The following is a 24,912-nucleotide window of genomic DNA, read 5'->3' on the forward strand; positions in this document are numbered from 1 at the left end:
GATATTTTTATGCAAAGGTACACTTAAAAAGCATAAATTTAAACTGAGAAAACATGATGGTTTAAGTTTTTTCTCTCTTCATGGATCTTTACATTAAAATCAAAGGACTCCAGCAGGGAAATTAGAGAATATTCACCGTTTTAAGATTTGGGGAGCAGAATCCTACATTTGTTAGTCATATTAAGCCATATGTTATCAAGCTAATGCCTTTCTCAAGATGCTTATATACAACTGAAAAACTGAAAAAAGCCTCAGTGGTAGATTAGTTTTACATACAGCATCTGTAAGAGACAGTGGTTTTCATGTATCACTTTGCATTTTTACCTCTTTGCTCAGCTTGCTCATTCAGTCTTCTGTCACTGTATCTTAGGATTGCCTTAGGTCATGTAATCACATTAATATAATAGACCAAAATAGTGCTGTCAAATTCTCCTGGGTTTTGTACATTAATTTTATTAGACATCTTGCAACAAAGAAAAAATGTCAAACAAACATGTAATTCAGAGGTCATTTTAATAGTCAAATACCTTTTACTTTTCAGTGAAAGCGCAGTATTTGAATGAGCACTTCCTTTGAAACAATAGGCCTTTAGGTTTGTTTTGCTGCTGCCGTTGTGAGAACACTCCATTTTCTTTCTTTGTGAAACTGACTTTACAAAATACCTGTCACTCAGCAGCTTTTACCTTTTCTGACTTCCAGGCCACTGGCATTTCTTTATTCTTTACAGCCCATCAGGCTACGGCTGCTCATGCATCCTACGGCATAGTACTAGCTCTCTGCACATCAGACCCCTCTTACTTCCCTAAACCAACTTCTGTTTAAGACACTAATCAGATCTTTGCAGAAAAGCTCTTCACACTCCAAAATACCTTGCTGACATTACGTATTAACAGGAGTTACTTCCCATCCTATTCACTGGAGTTAGCAGTAGCAGGTGCTATTATTCCATCTCTTCTTATAATCCAAAGAATGAAAGAGCAAGAATATCACTTGAATGCAGATAACTCTCTTAACAATCAAAACTGTCACAAATATGCTGCTAAAGCAGATTCAAATATTGTAAAATTAAAACAAAAGAAATCCCTCAGAGATTGGGATGAATATCTGAGATGCTGTTACTTGGAAAAATTCGTGTTCCACAAACAGGCTAATTGCATTTCCTGTCATATGCCAGCGCATTTTCTGCCTATCAGAGAGATTTGGCTGGAACATGAATGGAATTTTCCTGAGCACTTCCAACGGCTAAGATTCTTCTTTTAATCTCTCTGACCACTTGTTCCCCTTCTCAAATGTTTATATATATATATATATATATATATACACACATATATATACCACATAAAGCAAAGCTTTATGATGATGATTTCCAAGGCTGCTCATCTTGATTTTTTGCCTAACCTAACAATTTATGTTACTACACAAACATGCACTACCATATCTGATAGCACATGCTCAGCCACAGCAGTTCCAGGTTTAGGTGTAAGTGACTGTGAGTGCTGATGCCTGTCTGTTTCTGTCCTGTCCCATCAAGCACGGGCAGTTACCTTAATCTGAAATTAAAACTTAATTTTAAAAAGTTCAACTTGAAAAATCCAACTTAAAAGTAATCAACCTGGAATATAATTCACAATGAGCATCAGTGTGTAAATCCTATCTATTTCCCCATTTCTTAGCCTTGCAGTGCAAGAGTAAATATTACTTAGTTCTATACAGTTATCTTTGCCTGCTACTAAGTACTTCCCTGTTCCTCACTTACCCAAACAAATTTTCCATCATCCCAAGTGCTGGACAAATGATTTATCAAAATGACAGCAGCAAAGTACTTAGTTTGAAAAGCTCAAAATGTTTACTTTTAAGTGATGGCAAAGAAAAATGCATTAGCATGCAATAAGTCTTTAGAATCCAAAATCTTTGCATTCTTTGTAGAAATTCCAGTGCTTTTCCATTGCAGAGCATGGTAGAAACTCCTCTTTATGTGCCATTACTATCTCATGGAATTGAAGAAAATGTGTCAGGCTTTCCACTGAGTTGAACTGGACAGAAGAGCCTGTTGAAAATGAATGCAAATGATTAATGGAAAACAGTCACTGGCACTATTACCTAAAAAGGTATTTGCAGTTTGTCAGAACCTTGCAAGTCTTAGTGATCCCTAAGAATCTGTAATGTGCCCTAGGAATCTTGTGGGGTCAGACTTATGACATCTCACCAGTATGTCTCACTCAGACCCAGTCCTCAATGAGACAAGGGCCACACTACACCTCCTGGTGCCCAGCCTAGGAAGCCAGCCATCCCAGACATCTTCAATTATATAATAGGAAAATGCAGTTGTTCTTCAGTACTGCTTGGATTTCATGTAGTATATCTACAAAGAGGCATGTTCATTGTACTTTCCCAAAATAAGGAATCTCTCACAGAGAATGCCCATCCTGAAACAACTTTATGAAAAGATATAAAGTGTAGACATGTACAGAAGAAATTGCAGGACTGAACTATAAATATTTTCAATATTTGAGTGTCTGCTGGACTGAATTAACTATTGCAATGCATAAATTTAAAGCACTTTTGTCAGTACAGGAGAAGGTGAACCTTTCTCACTGTTAAAAAACACTAACAAAGTAACATTGTAAAGATCCACCAGTGAGAAATAAAAGACACTGATCCATAACAACACAGATTCCAAAATGCACTCGGAACTTCAGATCTCAGAGTTACTTGCTTTCATACATCTTTCATCCCCACTTTCTCCCTTCAGTACCCTTGCACAAAGTAACACAGTTTCTGAGCTGCCACAACCAGCCCAACAGAGAAAACAGCCAGTGAGGGCACAACTGTTACACACAGCAGATGGGGTAAAGAGAGAGAACTCTCATGGAAGTGGAGATGGTTTCTGTTTAAAAAAAAAAGAAAAAACAAACAAAAACCAACAACAAAACCAAAACAACAAACTGCAACAAAATACTGTGTCCAAACAGCATTCAAGCATCCTCAAGAAGCAAACCAGGATCCTTATTTCAGGATTATTAGATCAGTCAAGATAAATCCTTGTCAAGAGGCAGAGAAAACATATTTGGAGTGACATCAGTTGGCCAGTTAGCTTGTACTTATTACCAGGCTATCATATGCCATCCCAAGAGTATTTCTTTGTTACTGCCACTTTTCATTTCTGTCATCTACAGCAATTCAAAGAAGCAAAATAAACTCACTGAATGGACAACATCAGTGGTGCCAGTGCTAAAACAAACAGCACTATATGCAGGTGTTAGACCTTTTAATTCCATGTCTTGGTGCCATTTCCTGAGTTCCAGGAGCACACCACCCAAAGCCAGCCAAGTAGCAAGTTGCTACTAGAAAGAGAGGTTGGTGTTCAGAGGTGCAAATAGAGTCTTGTGTGTCTTACAAGCTCAGTGCATGTTCAGTACACATAACACAGTACATAATGGAACAAAATGTATGATCTGATATCTGGAATATATTTAAGTATCACTGACTGCAACAAAGATGGGCAGGCTGCACACTAGACCTATGCGGAAAGTTACATCACAACACTCCTCACACTTAAGAAGCAGCAGTCAGTCACACCAGAAGACCAACTTACATACTCCTTTAGAAGTGATGTTGTAAAGGTACAAGGAATGCTTGGATAAAAAAATCACAAAATAGTTTTAAAGACAACTTCAGGTAAAAATGATCTTAAAGTATGCCTGGGATTTTTTTAAAGAAAATAAACTGGCAGAAACTGAGATGAAACATTTTCATTAATGCTGAGTATACAATGGCATGATAGGCATAACTTCAACCTGCTCTAGTTGAAAAAATGCTCTTTTTTTGTTCTGAAATGTCCACATTTTGTATGTAAGTAGAAGGAAAATTCTTAGCAAAGCCTGCAACTAATTTAAGATCCTGTACTGATAGATCATAATTAGAGAAAAGATGCTATTTTCTTACTTTGGAAAGGCTCTTCTCTGTACTGCAATGATTTAACTTATGGACTAAAAACTCTCAACTCAAATGTGAATTCTAAGAGAGATAAGACCAAATACATATATTGAAGTCACCTTTTGGAGCAGCACATAACAGCTTTCTTTGTTGATTTCTTTGTGTCAAAATTATGTTTTACCTACTGGATTAACATTTTGTCGATTAAACATCACTATTCCACCATAAAGTACTTTACCTAAGTGAACCATTAACATATCTAATCTCTATATTCTCCACTTCTCAGTAATTTTAGATAACAGTCAACATCTAGCAAAAGCACAGTAATTTATACATCCTAAAGTGCCTTTCTCAGTTCTGACACCAGTGTTTGATAAAAAAGTTTCTATATCCACAGACAGTAATTTTCCCAAGTAGGTGTGAATCAGTATTTTGGTTCCCATGTTTCTTCCTCTGACACCAATGATTTCTTTTCCTTTGCATTTTTCTTTCTCAAGTCTTTCTCCCCTTTCTCTCTCCCTTTGCTACTATATTTAATCTTCTGATACCCACTTTGATGTTTTCTTCTTGTACTTTGCTGACTTTAATCCTCTTAAAAAAGACTAGCAGTTTAGAGGTTGTAAGCAGCCAAGAAAGGTTCCTATACTGTTATCCAAAACTCAGTGCCTCAGGTACAGAAGCAAACTTAGTAAATTTAGACACACAAGTAGGGCCTTTCTCTGCTTTTCCACCTTTGCTGTCCTATTCTGTCAGTCTTCTATCATCTTCAGGAACAGCAAGATAAAGTATCAATATCAGAATGAGAGTTTTTTTTCCATAAATATGGGGAAAACACATGTTGTCTCTTGACAGCTTTACCATCCCGCTTATCAATATCCCTTCTGTCTTTGAAGGCATCCATTTTAATCTTATAGTTTTGAAATCACTCTAAATATTTTCAACTTGTGTTTCCATTTTGTTACATCTCTAGCAGTCCTTGTCTGTTGTGGCTGCTATGAATCTGAAAATTGTACTTAAGGAGAATTTCCATTAATGGAAACTACACAAATGTCAGACTATAATCTCCAGTTGCATAAGCGTTAGTCAGTGAAGACAAAATTGTCACTTCAGTGCAGAGTCACCATTTTCTGATCATTCAAATAGCTCCTGAAAGATCAGGCCTTAAAAATCCCACTAGTATCTACCTTATTTTTCCCAAGCAAGAAAGTATGGGAAGTATCCAAAAACTGGGTTATGTATTTTACAATTATCTTACTGGTGTAAATTATCTGTAAAATAATTTAAATGCTCTTGCAGTTTAGGCAACATAAATTTGAGTAAATTTACAAGCATCAGTAAATCCAGTTTAAATGCTTCTATAAAACAAGTAATGATGATTATCAGATCTGAGGGAAAGATGAACTGATTTGCAGTATCTGGCAAAGCCACAGGAGACTTTATTCTTCTGAGACTCAAAAGGATCTGGTTCAGCACAACTAGCCTAGACACAGGCTACAAATGCATAAACAAAGAGAAGATCTAAGAACAACACACTTAAAGGTGACAGCATTTGATCTAAACTGCCACAGCAGAATATTAATAGAACAAAAATCTGTCTTAAGTGCTTTCAAGTTTCTTGGGCCTTATCCACACTCCCCTCAAGAACTTAGAAAAGATCAGTCACAACCCAAGGGTTCCAACAGGCATTGTCTATTCAGACCAAGTAAGGCCTCAGAAATGACAGCCAGCAGTTCATATAAACAACATTTTTGGGCCTTCTGAATCTTTAAATAAAGGCTGCTACTGGACTGAGGCACAATAATTCTGCCCATGCTAGTGATAATTTTGAAAATAACTTTTCTTTTGGATTAAGTGTTCCTATTACACTGAACCTGGACACTAGAACCTGGATTAACAACTGAAATTTAATAACTAAGCTGAAAAGTTCACCAGGGCAGTTCAACATGGTACTGGTTCATTATATTCTACTACAATTATTAAGGAAGAAGAAGAAATCTCAGTTAGAGGAATATGAGCTTTTGTCTAGTTTAGACCAAAACTAAAGCTTTCCTATGCCTTATTTCCTTTTAACCCAGACACATGGCCCGGTACATATAGCTCTTTCTCTCTCCTAAGATTGGAATATATCAGTGGTTTCGGTTACAGACACATCAAGAGCTTATTTCACTTAATATTTTCCTGAGACTTGACTGAAAGCAAGTAACTGCCTTTTGTGTTCTTCAGGTTTTTAAAAATTGGTATTCATGATCTATCAAATGGAAAGAAAAGCTGGTCAATACCTGGTATTTTGGAAAAAGAGATGTGTGTGGACAGATTGCCATTGTAAGGCCAGAACTATATCCTACAAAACACAATGTTTTCCCAGTAATTTAATTTTTTTTTCCTCTTAATGCATTCACTTTTTTCAGGTCTCCCCAGAGTTCTTGATTCACTTCACACGATATAGATATCAATTCTTTTTTTCTCTTATAAATGCTGGAGTCCACAGTCTCTGTCCTTACAAATCAATCAGTAAGGAGACATCTTCTTCTAATGAACAGATCAATCAAATCAGTCAGACATCTAAAGTTAAAGTGGTGTCCACCCACTACAAGATACAGGCTAGCAGGAATTTTGACTAACTGCATTGTGATCCTTTGTGTTCATCTCCACCCCAATGCTGAAAGTACCTTTTCCCCAAGAATTAATCCAGTGGCCTAAATCATGCACACTGCATTTTCTGCATTGATAATTACAGAAAAAAAATCAAAGGTTATTTATAGCATCATATTAATAAATAAATAATTTCAGTTTGGAAGCTCCTTAATGGACTACAATGACCAGGTCATTCATAGAACAGCTATAACAGTATCAGAAGGACATAGAGCACCTCCTGATTGTACCTTAGCTTATGGTTTCTTTCTGCACATATCATCCATGACTCATCATGGATGATCTATAGGTTCAGTTCGCTATCTGCCTATAACTGAAATCTGTATAGCAGTAATGTGGAATTTAATTCACACTTTCACAACTCATTATTTTATTCCATTCTTTCTAGATAAAATTGTGTATTTGGGGAAGAAACATTTCTTTCTCCACTCAATAAAGGACAGTATTCCTTAGAAGTTCAAGGTCTGTTTATGTATCCAGTAATACTGGCATAAGCAATGTCATAAAGCAGAAAAAATATTAGGTGTTTAGAATGATTCTTCTTTCTAACTGCTCCATAACAGTGGCCTTTTTTGTTGCACTGTGTCTGCATAGTAAAAGGAACTTGCAGGTATGATTAGAAACTAAGTTTTCATGCCTTTTATTCTAAAGCATCAGTGTCAATGTTTATGCTGAATTCTTAAATTAGGTTTCATATGGTAGAAAGTATTATTCCCAAAAATGAACCCAAAGATGTTATGCTTTTTCAAGACACACAGTTAACAGTTCATCTGTTTCTAAATGTCTGAAAAATGTACAACAGAAATGCTGCTTTACAGGCTTCTTGAGAGCATTACCCAGATAAGTGATACGAATATATTATTTTCCATTAACCTTCTGCCTACATCATGTTCTTATATAGTAACTGTTTTTTCCCTACATATCCTGGGATATATGGCTGTTACACAGTTACAAATGCTTATTATGTGACATATACTGAATTATTATTTTTCAGGTACCTTGGATTGGTGCCTGAAAGACATTGTTACATTATTCATTTAACCATGTATCAAAGTAAAGTCTGCCAATGTATTGTAGAAATCCAGCAATGTTTCAATAGTCCCTCAGGGACACAAAATGACAATTTACATCTTAGTAGCTCTTTTTTGCTATAGATGTTAAAATGATTTTATCCCCAAAAGGTGAGAGAAGTATAATTGACATACATACCAACACTGAGAACTATGCACATCCTTCCATAAAAGAATCTATCTTCAAGACTGAATTTATAAATAAATAAAATAAAATAACTACTTCTAAAATAAAACAGAATGGCTGGTTCCATTTCTCTTATTAAAAAATATTTTCTATTAAAAAATATGTATACATAGCTGTCCAGAGGACCTTTCAGTTTCTCAATTAAGTCCATCACTGTATTTAAATAGCAACATTAATGATTTTGAACTCAACATCAACAAAATCATATACTAGTATCCATTCTTAAAAGACCCAAAGATTGATTTAAAAATAATTGGAAGAGACTATTTCTTGGTATGACTAGGAGGGTGTAGGTTTCCAGCATACGATTCTTTCTTTAACCTATTATGTTATTGTTGTAGACTTGATTATATAATGATTCACTTGTATACTCATTTGAAATGAAAATGGTTCTCTAAAATTATTTCTAACCATTTTAGAAAACCTGAAATTAATGTCCAAGATAGTGTATAAAAAGTTCCAGCTCCAAACTTGGGTAATTAAAACCAGAACACTTCAAAATTCTTGCAGTTTATAGCAGACTGAAATGCAGGTTGGAAGAAACAGAAGACAAGTTATAAATCAAGTTTCAGTTCAGGTCAGAACAGCCCTTTGAAAAACCAACAGCTCCTGTTTTTCATGCACTGGTGAAATCTACAGCGGCTATTTTTTGAGTTTTATGTACAACCTCAGAACAACTTCTAGAGCCTTCTCCTACACTATTATCACATGGTGATTGAAGGACTGAATTGTTTTGTTTAAAAGCTTTGTTGTAACTTTATTAAAAGTGATTCCTGAAAAAAACACCAACCAGATAAAAAAGTGATAAAATTTGAACACTTCCCAAGATAAAATCATCAGGTAATGTCCTAAATATTTTCACCTCATATTACCAATGTGATGTCAAAAGAGTCTGTCTTGTTTGTCTAAAGCAAAGCAGCAAGCAGAAGCCAGTGCCTCTTGAATGCTGATGTGTCTCACACTGCCTTGCATTTATTACTTTCATAAGACAAGAAAAGATGTGTTCCAGGAAGATAATCTACAAACAGTTCGGTTTGTCTCAGTCTTCTCTCAGTCTCCACAGGACCACCAAAGCAGACGAAAATGCTATAGTGCACCGGATTAAGTAAGAAGATGGGTCTGTTATCAAAGGATTCTTTTACCACTTGTTTCACAAAGTAAAAAGGCCAGAAAGCCAATGTTCAGAGCACTCAGCTAGGAGTCAGTTTTAAGTAGTCTGGCTGGACTTCTTAGAAGAACATAGTTTCTGTATCAAAAAAAGGGGCAAAAGTTTTAACAAGCAAGTTTCCAACTGGGGGAAAATTCATCCTGAGCATGGTTAGGCATAGGTATACCCATCCTTGAAAATATGCAGAATTTGCCTGGACAAGGCAAATTTATCTAATTTGGAAATTGGTCTTACTTTGAACAGGAAGTTGGACTGAATACTTCCAAAGGTCCAATTGAACCTATGTTAGCCATGGATTCTATGCAATCACAGAAACATTTGGTTTCATCTGAGGTAATTTTCCAATGTCAGAAAAATCTGGCTTACAGGTAAGAAATACAGACATGAGATACTTAGAATTGGTTTCCATGGCATGCAGTCCCTGATAGCTGTTTCTTCCCCTACCCCCCACTGCCTACCCACAATTTTTGTCCCTCTGAAAAGTGATTTTTGTTTAGCTCTTGCTAGCCACATAGCTCAAGTCTGAATCAATCATGTGACATTTTACTTCCTACCTTGCTGACAGTCAAATAACAGCAGGTAGAGGATTTTGGAAAGCAAGATGAAGGAAGTCTATACCACAGCCAAGGTATGCAGTTACTGGAAAATACTTCTTTGTAAATTCTGCAGACAGAACTGCGCACTTCTTTGTAAAGCATGTAAGCACATAAAGCAAATGCCTAGAACTTTACAGTACTGAAAAGTACTTTCAAGTATTTTGTCCGTAAGCCATAAAGAAGAGAGAACAGTGTAATAGTTGCACCTTGAAATCTCCCCAAGATTGAAAAATATTATGGATAGACATTTTTGTCTATAATCTCACTTTTCTTTCCAAGTACAAAACACAAAGAATATATAGTTCATCTCCCTGTCTTTTAGAGTCACATAAATGGGGACGTAGCGTAGTTGATGAATATTCTACTATAGGTAAGGAAGAAAAAATATATATGAGATGTCAGGATTTTGGTTTTTGTTTGTATATTGTTTGTTCACTGGGGGTTTTTAAATATTTCAAGTACTTCTCTTTCACATCACTGTTGCCATTATTAATAGTATGGTAAGTACTACTTCAATAATACCCAGTCCAAAAAATTCACATATATAGAATCAAGTCCCTTAAGCCATGCTATTTTTGTCAGAAATAATAAACTTGGGTTCTGAGTTTACGTCTTGATTTTTCAACCACTAATGTTATTCATCGTCTTTTCCTGATTTCCTTCAAAAACATGAAGAAGACAATAGTAAAGTTTTCTAGTGAAAGTAGTTTCTGACCTGTCTGAGCGTAATCAAAACCCAGGGTTCTGATGTGGAGTACAGTACAGCACAAAATATTAATTTTACAATGGGCTAGATTTGTTGTTTGGATTATGCTACAAAGTATCCTCAACGGTTCAAATATGCATATGACATCGCTGTCCTGAAAAGTTTACAATTTAAAGTATAATGGAAGACTGTTGCAAATATGCACATGCCATGTTTTCGACTAGCTTGATTTTACACTTGTTTTAGAACTGACACATAATAGCTACGTTTCATTTAACTGGAATGATTTACATGGATTTAAATGCTCTCTTGTTAAGCCAGACATTTCAGCATCACAACTTTATACTGGTGTACAAGACAGGACAACTGACTACCAAGAAAACTGAAATTGATTACCCTTCTATCATCTTCCAGGACTAGTAAAGCCCAGCAAGTAAACTAGTTTAAAGCCAACTTATACAGCTGAGCTTTACCTTCAGATTTTATTTAGCACAAAGTAAAACAGCGGTGGCATTGGGTATGTGCCTACTTCTTTGGAAACAGAACTAGAGGGCAAACCAGTGCAGTATGGGTTACGAGCCTTCTCATAGTGCTTACAAAATTTCGTTTAAGAGACTTATTGAAGCACTCATCCCGAGATGCTTGCAAAGGAATTTCCTTCTGAAATAGGAGATTTCTTTTTACAGTTTATTTTAAAAAATGGTCAGACTGTGAAACTTGAGAAGCTTATATTTAGACCTCCACAGAAATGATTTGAGATCCACAAGGCAGAGAAGTCAAAATTGAGATGGTAGATAAATTTTTTTGTATTATACTGCATGTTCAGCAGCTTTTTTTCTTCAATTGACAGAGTAATTAAAGTAGGTATGAACAAAAATTTATATATGGAACAACATTCCTGTAAATATACAGTTTATTAATTTTTTTTATAACATATATCTTTAATTTTGCATTATCTCCACTGTCTGTTAATGGTTACTTTTGCTACACTATAACTCTACACTCTTGCTGTAACTGTTTCCATTCAGGACTGAGCACATAGATGGTAGCGTGACAATGACCGTATATGCTATAAGACCATTATTTTGCCAAGCAGAACACAAATAGTAGGCATATTTGAGAAAATGTCAATCTGGCTGTTCATTTGTTCAGCAGAGATACATAACTTCTATAAACCACAGTCTTTGTTACTTTTCAATTAATATCAAAGAGCAGTTCAATCTGAGTTTTTTGATATAAATACATGTAGCAATCTACTACAGAATTTATTTTTTGTAACATTACAGACCGCCTTCCTCCAAATATTCTGCCCTGCCATTTAAGATACAAAGCCTGTTTGCTTCTATTAAAAAAAAAAAAAGGATAACAAAGCATTTTCTCCAGAGGTTTCTCAGCTTAATCCTTGCAAGGTAGCTGTAGGGCCTATATACAGAAGCATTAAGAATTGCTTTAAAATATGGATGCACTTTTAGTTTCCAATAACTGACAAAGACTAGATTCACTTCTGTTTTCTGTCTTACTGCCTCCCATAGCGGACCTGGCTTGGCACTGTTACCCTCACCAGTGCAGCATTATCTGGCACTGGGGTTTGAGCTGATAACTCTAACTTTGCACTGTGGTGAGTCAGGGTCATCCCTCCATAATGTAATCACAGGCAGTAGAGGCAAAAATACCAAATGAAGTGCAATAGGCACTGTTCAAATCATACAAGTATTACAGATGGGGTTTAATGTGCAATCAATGTAAAAACGCAACACTGAAAACACAAAGTTACAAGCTTGGTCAACTACATAAAGGTCAAAGCATCTTCAGAAGCATTTCCACACCACCCTCTGAATTAGATTATACAAGATTATTTAGCAATGCTTATGTATCATATTTCTCCATCTAAATCCAGAAGACATTTCTCCATGCTATTTTTTTTGAGACATTTAACTGAGTACTCAAAATGACATGAAGTTATTTTGTTATCTACACCAAAATAGCAAAATGTTTCTAATTTCGACACAGGAGAGTTGACCATATTGAGCTCTGAAAAATGCTGCTATTGGGTCATTTAGATCTAATCTAAACCCTCAGGAGTGTAATCATTTTTCCCCAGCACTCTTTCCCTCCCACACACAAATCAATTCCATGCCACCTACTTTTCTTTTTCCTCTCATATCTCTTGCATAGCCCTTGCATCCACCATTAGGTTTTCTAGACTGCTAAAAAAACACTTACTCATAAATTCCCTGGCAACAGCTGCTTCTACTTCAGCACACAGCTCTCACAACTTATGTTTGTGGCAGGGATGTGGTGTTTGGCTCCATATTACTCAGGTCAAAGCTTCCAAGAGGCTGAGCAATGGAGCCACTACCAGGATTCTGATAGTGCTGGTGGTTCCTTGTGATAAGATTCTTTCCTGGGAGCATGAAAAGATACTTCTGTTTGAGGAACAAGAAGTATCTCTTAACACTGATGGTTTAATGCACAGAGAAGTTATGATTTTTATTTTTCTTTATTTGTTTCTTTGTATTTTCACTTAGCCTTATATCACCTAACACATGTAAGGGCAAACTTTCCTTTGCTCCTTTACCAACCCAGCAGTTGCTGCTGTAAGATGACTGGGGCTTGTTTTTTGGGGTTTTTTTAAATCTATATCTTCCTTGGCAAAATTACAACAGACACCACAAAACTCTAACTTGAAAAGCAGCCTACTAAATGTACGTGTTTCATTGCTTGCCTCAAGGAAAACAGAAACACATCATATCACGTACAATCATAGCACAACTTTCCCACTTGCTTTCAAGCATTCCTCATGAGTTCACTTTAAAATCTAATACTCCATACCTGAAATAACACTAACACAAACCTTTCAAAACAGCTTATGGTTCAGCCATTAAGAAATCATTTGGATTCCCTTGGAAACACTCTTCTTCCATACAACTTTGGGACCTTTCATGAACAAAAGGTGAACAAGAGCTGTTTTAATCTTTACAGGTGGTTAATGGTTGTTAAAGGCAGTAAGGGATTGCCTGAGCACAACAATTGTACTAGTCATGCTGTTTTCCAAAGACTGTCTTCCCGAAATAGCAATCTGCAAAATGAATGTGCACATCACACTTACTGTAACAACTGAATAAGCTTTTCTTTTAAGCGACTTTGCTGGAATTTCAATGTGAAATACCTAACACCAACATTTGCTTGACAACTTAAATCTACTCTTCAGCTAACATCTGCTTCTGAATCCTTGTTATTCTTGGTCATTTTAAACAAACATTATGACAAGTATCAGAAAGCACGGAGAAATTCTAAGCCATAACATAACTGCTTCTTCTGTTTTCCTGCATACAGATAGTCTAAGAGTATTGCTCATTTGCTTAATGTTTACTTTTCACTCAGGCTTGAATACAGTAATTCTTGCTTTCTGCTAGCATGATCCTAGGAGAGACTGACGACTCAGACTCAAAGAAGATACATAAAATGAAATTTAGTTAGGATTTAGATGACCAATTCCAAAACTGCAATCCCTAGTGCTTCTACTAAATACTTGCATTGGTCTGGGACTGCTTTACTTCATGGGCTCTTAAAGGTTTTTGTACTAACACCCCTAATGTACCTAGAAGTCTGATGCTATATAAACATTGAAGCACCTTATAAATCTCAACCAAGCTGAAAAACTGGACCATTTCTTATGTTAGCCGCCGCAGAACAGAAACTCCTTCTCTTCTTGCCAAAGGACCTTGATTTGGTAGAGGCTCCTAGGACATGCTTCCTAAACTGGGCTGTACAAAAATTTCATTGGTAGCTACTTCTTTCTATTCTACACCAAGATGACTAGGCGTAGCCACTGTATATATCATTTTCTTCCCACTTCTCCATGCTCTTCATACAGTAGCTCAATGAGCACTGGGTCAAGGTATAGGAAGCTACAAAGAGAGTGAGGGAGGGGTATTAAAAACAATAGCATTCTCCTTCAAAATTGCTCAAATTCTCAGGTCCCAGTCTTCTTTTTTAACAATGCTCTGGGACACACAGAAAAAAAATCATTAATACAAAAAGAAAAAGAGAAGCTTGATTCTCTGAAAAGCAGAAAAAACTTCTACTATATCATACACACAGGCCCTAAGCATATTAGAAAGAAGAGTGCCTGGGTACTCTGGGTCTCCAGGCAAGCAGTACGGAATAGTTCACATCCACACCAGCAAACTTTCCTCTGCTTTTGAGCAGGCTGGCTGCAGGCAAAGTGCCTGTTGGAAAAAGCACTTGGAACAAGGTAACTCATGAACTGAGCTTGGAAACCATTTGAGGGTTGTCCAATGAGCAGAACTGTACTCACAAAACAACACTGCAGATTAATCCTCTTCTGAAACAATTTAAGGCACTGTTTAATGTCCTACATATCTGGCCATGTAGTATCTGAAATGGAACTGAAACTGTGAACACTTTGACTTGCCCTCCCTCAACTTCCCATCTAAGACTAACAGTTAGGCAGTGGCTACAGTCATCTTAAATCACGTATCACAAAAAAACTTCCTTAAATACTCTTTTCCAGATGACCCTGGACTACTTGGGAAAAACACTTGCTGATCTTCAGACCGACTTTTTTTTTGTCAAGAATAGTTTTTGAATAAATAGATTTCTCTGTTCTAGAAGTTATAATGTTTATCATAAATTTTTCACAATACAAATAATTCAGAAGAACTAGTGAAATTTTCAAAGGCCTATCAAAAAGTTTGGAAACTAAATACAGATCTAAGTCACTTACACCTGGTATAACCTGAAGTTACTGAAGCAAGGAAAAATAAACTCGCCCTCTGGAAGCTCTTAGCCTGAAGCACATACCAGTAGAACACAGTAATTTGAATACCAAGTTAGTTCTTTTGAATTATTATCTTTAAATTTACTTTCAGTATGTTAAAAACAGACCAACCCTGGAATCCCAGTTCAAATGAAATGGAGTGTCTTATCAAATTAACAGAACAAATCCCAAAGGCCCAAAAGCTTTATGGACTCCAAGTACAACTGGTTGTCAAAGGGACTTGTGTTTCCCTGAGAATACATTATTTATCAAAATTAGACTGAAGTTCTTAAGTTTGCTAAGCAGTTCTGAAAAAATTGTTCAGTGTCATTTTGTCATATCAATGCACTTTGTTTCTTTTGACTATTTATTTCTAGAGAATTAAGTATCCTCCTAATTATTAGTGTTGCTTGGGCAATAGAATAAAAAATATTAAAATGGCTTACTCGAAACTTCACTTTATAGGAAATATTCTAATATAAAGTGTTGCTCTTTTTTTTTTACATAACAACCAAATAATTAGTAACTATTCTCTTCACACAACAAATTTATGGAAGTGTAGTTTTTTAGACTTCATGCACAAATTTTGGCACTACTTACATTTCAAGATCAGTGATAACCATATACCCAAGAAAAAAACTAGAAAGCAATAGAGGTTCTGGGCTTTAAGTCCTTTAGAAATCACTTTTTGCTGCTTTCAGTTATGAAGAATATTAGATTTTAAGTGGTACATACCCAAAGGATTTCCTTTCTGTGTTGGTAACTCCAGGTCGCTGGAAACTGACGTTTCACCAACACTAAATTTTGACAATTCTGTCCCGAGATATGTAACCTGTAAAAAGAAATCTAGATGGATAACTGATTGTTTTAATTAGTATTTTTTGGGGTTTTTCTGATAGGTGTAGAAACTTCACTTTTCTTTTAAAACTGAGTTTATGCACTTCTAAGCCTAATCTGCATCTGTCAAGATCAAGGAGAAATTACGCTAATTTGAATTCTAATTTAAAAAAACCCCAAGCATAATACAGCCCATCTGTAATGCCCTTTATTTCAGTAAGTTTGTTCATTTTTATTCAAGCTACCTTTTAGCTTTTTCTATCAGTCTTAATCATCTTTAAAGCAACTCTTTCAAATCCCTTTTAACTTACAGTGTGAGCATTCCATGTTCTTTCAACATTCATGATAAGTTCATCACTATACAACTATGTAGCTACAGCACTTTCTTTGCTGCTCATTCATTAAAAGTTAGAAGATATTTAAAATTCAGGCTTGTACCCTCTTTTGCTTTTATAACAGTAAGGAGATTAGTGAAACCTGTTACAGCCATTGATTATTGCTAACTTTGGGAATCAAATGAGGCCTACCTTATTCCACGCATACTTCCATGTCACAGAAATATCACTTCCTAGTATATCTTTAACCCACTGAACTGGATTCTGTAGTATTTGTCCTTTATTGGTTCTGATCTTGCCATTCTTCAAGAGTGTAGCTTTATGACTAAATTCCTAAAAAAAAAAAAAGAAATAATTTCAATTCATAAATTAACAAATATAAGATCTTTGAAACATGAAAAATGCCAAAGAACAATATAGCTGAAAAGTTGCAGCTAATTCTGTTTTTCTCTGGAAAAAAGTAAAGCAATCTAATGCCACTATCAAAAACTGTACAAAATAAAGATGATTTATTCCACCAGAATAAGAAGCTTTAGCCTATCAGAGGACAAATCTCCCTATGTGTGTTTGTCAGAACTGTATTTGTATTTTAGTTCCTCTTACACATAAACAAGGCTTTGAATAAATTAAGGTGCAACACTGAACTCAGGCAGTTACACGAGGCAAATCTGTGCAACAACAAACTGCTATACAAGGTACATATATGTCAGAGTGAAGTTTCAGAAACCAGTCAAACATTAAACATATTTGCACAAAAAATTTCACTTATATCAAGGGATATGACTTACGTGTTTTAGGAGGAACCTAACAGCCTTACCTTATGCAAAATTAAGTACGTAACAAACTTATTGTTAATGCCTCTTTCATAATGTTAATACAGCCTAGTTCTGCAAACATTTACACCTCTCCAGAAGCACAAGTTATGGCTGTTTATAGTTGAGTAAGTCATGGTTTTGTCATATTGGCCTCAGTTGACTAACACAGCTAAATAATGCAACAAGTAACTCTTGATCAATTCTGCCAAAACTTAGTAAGGTCACTTACCATTCATAAGGTTAAACAATCCAAGTAAGAGAATGATGCACCAGAAAATACATCTCCTACCATATCCACTGGCTTGGGGTTGCTTTAAGAATTAAACTAAGACAATTAACCCAAATATTTCAATGAGCACTCAACCGAGTTCCTAAGTTCAGAGTTTCACAACCTAGGTCTACAGTATTCAACAATTGCATTCTCCCCGCCCAAAGCTAACCTTAAGTAAGGACTACAGACCAGCTGTATGTTGTTATCAAATACATCTCTATAATGATAAAGAAGGGAAATTGACTGATCATATCTTTGCAATGCAACAGACACTGGCTTCTAAATTTTGATTTCCGTGGCACTGTCTTCCAAGACATAAATGAGTGTCATTTTCATCCTAGTAAAGATGACTGACTTCTCTACATGCCAAACACTTGTACTTGCAGCACTGGGTTATAATTCCTTAGGATCTACGTGCATCAAGCTGCTATCACAGACAACTATCTTGAAAAATTACAGTAGGAATACTGAATTTTTCATCTTTCCACTTAGTCATCTTGCGGTTCAAATGAATATTACATGTTCTTGAAAAAAAAAGAAGCATGTCTCCACACCTATCATATGGCCTGATATACAGCCTTGTGACTTACACTACCCTATGTTCCAGAATACAAGACCACACAAAATGGTTGCTCTCAGCAGAAAACCATTCCTGAGATTACAGGTGTAGGAAAAGGAGTTCTTTCTACATTAACTAAACTGGTGAGTTGGCTGAAAAAATCTTTACATATTTTATCAATATGCTGCCCTGGAAATTAACTAGCTGTGTTGGTTTTGCACAGCCTGGTTCATTGCAGCAGAGGGGGGCCACAGAGGTAGCTTCTGTAAGAACCTGCCAGAAGCTTCCACCATGTCTGGCAGAAACAATCCCTGGTGGCTCTGAGGATGGACATGCTGCTGGCTAAGACTGGACCAATTAGAGATGTTGGTAATGTCTCTGTGATAACATATATAAGAAGAAAATCAAAACAAAATGGACAGAGCTCTTCCTTGCCAGAGAAGAGAAGGAGGTGAGAATATGTGAAGGAAACAACATGGAGACTCCAAGGTCAGTGGAGAAGGAGGGCAGGAGGCGCTCCAGGCACTGGAGCTGAGATTCCTCTGCAGGCCATGGTGCAGACCATGGTGAAGCAGCTGTGCCCCTGCAGCCCATGGGGATCCATGGGCGATGCAGAGATTCACCAGCTGCCCATGCTGGAGCAGGTGGATGCCTGGAGGAGGCTGTGGTCCAATGGGAGACCCTATGGAGAGAGGGGGCCCTGCTTCCAGGCTGGAGCAGCCTGGCCTTGGAGGACTGCACCCCGTGGAAGAGTGACCACGCTGCAGCAGTTCTGGGAGGACTGTCTGCCTGTGGGAGGGACTCAGGTTACAGCAGTCTGAGAGGACTGCTGCTCATCAGACTGGAATGGGGAAGTTCACTGAGAACTGTGTCCTGTGGGAGGGACCACATGACTAGCAGGAGAAGGACTCCTCTCCCTGAGCAACAGAAGAAAACCTTGAGTGATGAACTGACCAAAATTCCCATCAAAACCCAGTCTCCCTGTACTGTCAGTGGGAAGGAAGGAGGGCTGGGGAGGTGTTTTTTAAGGGCTTATTTTTACTTCTCATTATCCTCCTCTGATTTTGTTAGCAATAAATTCTCTTTGTATATCTGAGTTGAGCCTGTTTTGCCCTTGGCGTGTTTTCTCCTGGTCCTCATTTCAACTCATGAAGCCTTCATTAAACTTTTCTCTCTCCTTTGCCCACATGTGGCAGGGGAGGGCAAGTGAGTGACTTTTGTGGATGTCTGGCATTGGGCCAGTGTCCAATCATGACACGAGCTCACATCTCGGAATTCAGTCAATGATTCCCTCATATGCTCAATACTAAGCCAGGTCCCTAGCAGCTGTTGTGAAAATCTGCTCTTTATTTGGAGGGACGGGAAATGCTTTTGTATTAAAAAAGAAGGGTTTCTTTTCTTTTTTAAATATGGTTCATACCATACTGTATGCTTACAGAATCAGCAAGCATGTAAGCAAGAAATTTTGCATGTATTCATGCCTATCACAGCACTACAACTCCAAATGTCACATTTTTTATTTGAGGGACTTGACAATTGTTTCCAAGAATGACATTAAGTCATAACAACAATTACATTCCTGCTCCTTCCAGTATAAAAATCATGTAGATTTTCATGAAAATCAATGTAGATCAGCCAAAGATTCCACTCTGGTTCTAGCAACAAGAAATATTAGCAAACTGGTAATGCAAAGTTAAACACAAATTTTACTTATTCAATATTCTGGGTCTTAAAATCATGGGCTGACAGAAGACTTCATCCATATAATTTTCCTTTTAAACTCATGAACAGTTATCTATAACCAATGAATAAAAATACTCACTAGTAAGTGCTGAAGATGCAGATGAAACCATGAGAACTGCTGTTTCCCGATTTAGTGTGGGGGGCATTTTTATTATCCACTAATATTAATATTATTACTATTATAATTTCTCAACAATTACCTGCAGTTTGAATTCTAAAACATTTTCTCCGGGCTTTATTCTTCCCAATTCAAGTAGATCTATTAACTGATTCTTTTTCTTACTCCTCAATCCATATCTCACTTGGTTTTCTTCCCATTCCTGATTACCATAACTCTGTGAAGATTTCTCACTGATATTTGCTGGAGGGTCTGTATTTGAGGAAATATTAGTAAGTATCAGGTTGGCATTAAATGAATTCTCACTACTCTGAAAGACCATTTGCTGCAAAGTATTACAGAAGCTCTTTGTAGATGCTACTAAAATTTCTTGCTGCGGCTGCCGTTGCTGCTGGAAAGCTTCTTTCTTATTCACATATCTGTGCAGATCCTCATGTGAAAGAATCTGCTCGCAGTGACTGGTTGTCTGATAGACATTCTTACTGACAACAGTGCTTTGGGATTCTACAGTATTTAATGTGTTGGTCATTGAAGTGCAATTTAAAGACCTGTTTCTTTGTCCTACAATTGCTACACAATCAATGTCTTTTGGCTGGGAACACTTTGTTTTAGCAGTGGAAATAGTAGGTTCTGAAGGCAATGTCATCACTTCTGCAGCATTTGTCAGCTTTGACATGTTGTCAAAGGCATATTCTCTTACTCCGTTTCCAGATGCCAAAGCATGATCAGAAGCCTCCTTGCTTGTAATTGCTTCTTTATTTGCTCCTGTTTCATCCAAGCAGATGTGTGGATGCTGAATGCATTCCTGAGCTGGAAATCTATTTCCTAAAGAGACATGTGCTTCTACTCTGTTTCCATTAGGCTTGCTGGCACCAAGCCCCATACTAAATGTTACTGTATTAGGACACATTATTTCATTAGCAGTTAAACTTTGGCTTGTATCACTTCCATGAAAAGTAACTAAGTTTGAGATTTGCTTCTCTGATGATGAATTGAACACTTTCTTTGTTTTTCTGTAATTTTTTAATTTCTGTACTAATTTTTCCTGGTTTTGGACAACAGTCAACAGGCTCTTTTGACTAGAAGCAAGGTTAACTAATTGTTTCCTTAGTGCACCTTTTTTAAATGATTCCACTGAAGCCCTATAAAAAATAAAAAATAAAGACATTGGAGTTACTGTAAATACAAAATTAAAACAGTTAATAGACATAACAAAGAACAAGAATACGTTTCAACATTTAAAATCTCCCATTTAAAATTTGAACAATATTTTTATCATGTATGAAGTTTAATGTTCAAATCCCAGGTTTATGAACAATGAAGTGCAGAATCCCAAAGTAGGATACAGAATTAAGATGCAGGTGGGAATCTCATAGAACTAGAATGTTAATCATCAACTTCGGAAATAGCCTTGCCTATACCACCCTTAATTCACCGAATTTATACTTCTATACCACCTTTAATTCAAAGAATCAAAACTATGCCTGTAGTATATCACCAACTGCTCCGTTATTACCACAAATCATAGTAGCACATTGAATCCCATGTCTCAAAAGTCTACTTTGGAGCCTTTTAAAATGAGTTCAGGATGAGCTCCTGAAGGATGATACTATAAGGATTTTTTTATGGTGTACACAACAAAAAGATTTCATAAAGCTACCAATGTAATAATTCCACATGACCTTTAAGTAAAGAGGACAGAACAGTTTAGGATGTTGCCTGCGTAATCTGGGAATGCTGTACCTTCATCAGACCCTGCTCCCAGACTGAGCCTCCTTCCTGTGAGACCCCTTCCCCGAGGGACTTTACCTCCTTTCTGCTGGAAGGGAATTTACCCCTTTATTTACTCCACTTTCTTTGGTACAAGAGCCATCAACTCAGCATAACTCTATTTTCTCCTAATTCCCCTTAATGAGACAAGTGGCATCACCATGATACTAGCACCATTTTGGGAAGATAGAGAAGTAACCCAAGTTGTGGGAAATGGAACTACAGTATGGCTTGCTTTTAAGGCCACATACTGCAAAGATGCCATGGCAGGTAACACCATACCAGTCTCAAAAGAGACTGTTGAGGGGATCAGGACAAAGGTACACTAAGACTAGATTTCTCAGAACAAGGACAGAAAAAAACCACCTTGACAGTATTGTTGTCTGTACTGTGATACTGCTTGGTATCTCATGTGCTTGGAATACATGTACCATCAACATATTAGCATACAGTCAATCATTGAGTAATCCATGGCAACTGTGGGCTTTTACACAGGTTAGTGAGGCTTCCACACACTTTTTTAACAGTTTTTGCTCTGGGAAGTTTTATTGCTTTATTGCTATACAAGTACAAAAGAAGATGCAACTGAAGAGGCAAAGATACTGCGACTAAAATGACAAAGTAACTTACAGCCACTAACAAATATAATACTTCTTTTTTGTTAATTTTTCTCAGGTAAAAGATATACCTTAGTACCTTAGTACAGAAGACGCTAGCACCTATATCTAAGTACAGAAAAGGAACAATGTAAGTAGTATCTCTCTCTGGGCCAACTAACTAAACAACTGGAAGCTGGAAAATGTGATGATGCCTCCTGATCTTCTATGGCTTGTGTGACAAAAGTTATAAGCCAATTAATTAAAAATAAGATGTTTAATATAAAAATAATAAAAAGCAAATACAATGTGATTTGGAATACAGCTCATTACTATTGATGGATGGCTGTTATATTAGCTGCAGGATATCTGCAATATCCAGAAATATTTATCACTTCACTCTGGAACATAGACTCAATCTCAATACTAGAAAACAGGTAAGTTTGTGTGGCTATTAATTTTACTGTCCTTGTTTCTTAACTCAGTCACTATTTTGCCCACAAGGATGATTTGGAGGTCCAACTCCTCATAAAATCCTTTTTAAAAACAGTTATCTGTGTAATATGTATATCTTACATTTTATAGCTGGCAAAATGGCTTGTGACAGAAATATTTCAGTCTCTTTGTTCAACCAGCCTTTATATTTTGCCATGGGACTACCTGAAAGTTTTATGCTGCTGCTTTTACACGACCAACCAAATCCTGCCCACAAAAGCAAGAATGGAAACATCTTCATCAGCTGGCCTAGAAGCACCTGTTGAATAGGATGCTACATTGTTAGGTGAGCACTCACCATATGACCAACCTTCGGTACTTCTCAGAAGGAAGTAAAAGGGGCCTTGTGAGAGCTAGCATCATGAAGCTCCTAATTCACACAGTCCGTGCTCACACTAAGATGAGCAATTTTAGGTGACATTTTAACTGTTCTCACAAAAATTGAATGTCTGCAAGCATGCTTCAAGCCATTTCTTTAAATGGCTCTTGTTGGCCATTGGCTGAACACTCCTAACCTAGGAGTGCTGAAGAAACAAATCAGAGTCAGGGACACTCCAAACAGTGTCTTGAGTTGCTATTACTTTCTTCCATGATACTGCAAAATAAATATAATTGCTCAATACCCCCATTTCCTAATTCCTGCTTAAGTATCATGGTTCCATGAGGAGAAAATCCTGCTTATGAAACCTGATTTCCTTTTAAAACAAGGTAATCCACCTAGCTGATCAAGGGAAGCCAAATGATGTAATCTTCTTGGATTTCAGTAAAACTTTTGGTACCATCTCTCACAGGATCCTTCTGGACAAAGTGTCCAGATAAACACATCACACAATGGGTGAGCAACTGACTCACAGGTCAGGCTCAAAGGCTTCTAGTGAATGGGATGACATCAGGCTGGTGTCCTGTCACAGGGTTCTGTGATCTTAAACATCTTCACATCTTCATCTTCACTAATAAGTTGGATGCAGAACTGGAAGGGATACTAGGCAAGTATGCTAACAATACAAAACTGGGTGGAGCTGTTGACTCCCTCGAGAGCATGGAGGGCCCTGCAGAGGGACTTCAACAGATGAGAGGACTAGGCAATCACCAACCATGTGAAGTTCAATAAGCAAAGTGATGAATTCTGCACCTGGGATGGGGCAAGCCTGGATGTATGGACAGAATGGGAAATGAGATGCTGGGAAGCAGCAACATGAAAAGGGACCAGTGGGTCCTGGTTGATGGCAAGCTGAACATGGTCAGCAGTGCCCTGGCAGTCAGGAGGGCCACCCATGTCCTGGGGGCATCAGCCAGGCAAGGGAGGGGATTGTCCTGCTGTGCTCTGCACTGGGGCAGCCTTGAGTGCTGGGGGCAACTCTGGGCGCCGCAATAGCCTCATGTAAGGCTAGAGAGTGTCCAAAGGAGCACCATGAGGGAAAGGTGCATCACACAGGGAGTAGCTGGGCAGTGGAATAGGCTCTCCAGGGCAGTGGTCACAGCATCAAGCCTAACAGAAGTGTTTGGACATTGCTCTCAGGCACATGGTGGGATACTGCTGTGCAGGCTAGGAACTAGACTCGATGATTGTTCTAAGTCACTTCCAACTCAGCATATTCTGTGATTCTGTGTTTTTCCACACATTCTGTATCATTCACTACCTAATTTCAATGCTCACTGTGAGTACAGCAACTGATTATTATGCATTAGCTAAAACCTGAAGTTCTTCTTTCATGTAACTGAGGTAACTGAAGACAATACTGATCATGCTTCCAAAAAATCTGAATGAAAACCACATAGATGTACTTTTACACCACTATATGCTCCTAACAACTTCTATCACTACTACTGCAAAGAATAGCTTTCTATGAATACAATCCTTGTATTCTACTTACCTGTATTTTTTAGCAAGGGTATCCCTCTCTGTTTTCTGGTTTGCAAGTACTTCATTCAAAGTGTCTTGTATCTGAGACAGCCTTTGGATATACACATCTGTTCAATATTTTGAAATAATCAAAATTATGATAGTGATAAGAAGTAGGAAATCATTTCATTAATAGCATTTTCAGTGTAGCAAATGCACAGCCAAAGTATAAAGACACTGCTAGAGCAGTATCTTATACTGTAATGCATGCTGGTAGCTCCTAACAATTGGAGCACTTTTAATGAAATTCTTACAGAAATAATTAAATACAAGTTTAACTTTAAAAAATTAGCAGAAGTACTAGAAAATTCTGAAGTGCAAGTACCTTGTTCAGGAAATTATTAAGAGAAAAAGGAATTAATTAAATTGCCC

General features: G+C 37.1%; 1 protein-coding gene across 1 annotated transcript in view; it reads right to left on the reverse strand.

The window, feature by feature from the left end:
• Nucleotides 1-1,895: 1,895 nt before the first annotated feature.
• ANKRD31 (ankyrin repeat domain 31) overlaps nucleotides 1,896-24,912 on the reverse strand; it is a 64,991-nt gene continuing 41,974 nt past the window's right edge. The window contains 7 exon segments of the mRNA XM_030968680.1: nucleotides 1,896-2,047; nucleotides 12,539-12,582; nucleotides 12,584-12,719; nucleotides 15,834-15,930; nucleotides 16,463-16,603; nucleotides 19,859-20,918; nucleotides 24,512-24,608. Coding sequence (XP_030824540.1) covers nucleotides 1,896-2,047; nucleotides 12,539-12,582; nucleotides 12,584-12,719; nucleotides 15,834-15,930; nucleotides 16,463-16,603; nucleotides 19,859-20,918; nucleotides 24,512-24,608 — 1,727 coding nt within the window.

The sequence above is a fragment of the Camarhynchus parvulus genome, chromosome Z (genome assembly GCF_901933205.1).
Source record: "Camarhynchus parvulus chromosome Z, STF_HiC, whole genome shotgun sequence".
In the NCBI taxonomy this organism is placed as follows: Eukaryota; Metazoa; Chordata; class Aves; order Passeriformes; family Thraupidae; genus Camarhynchus; species Camarhynchus parvulus.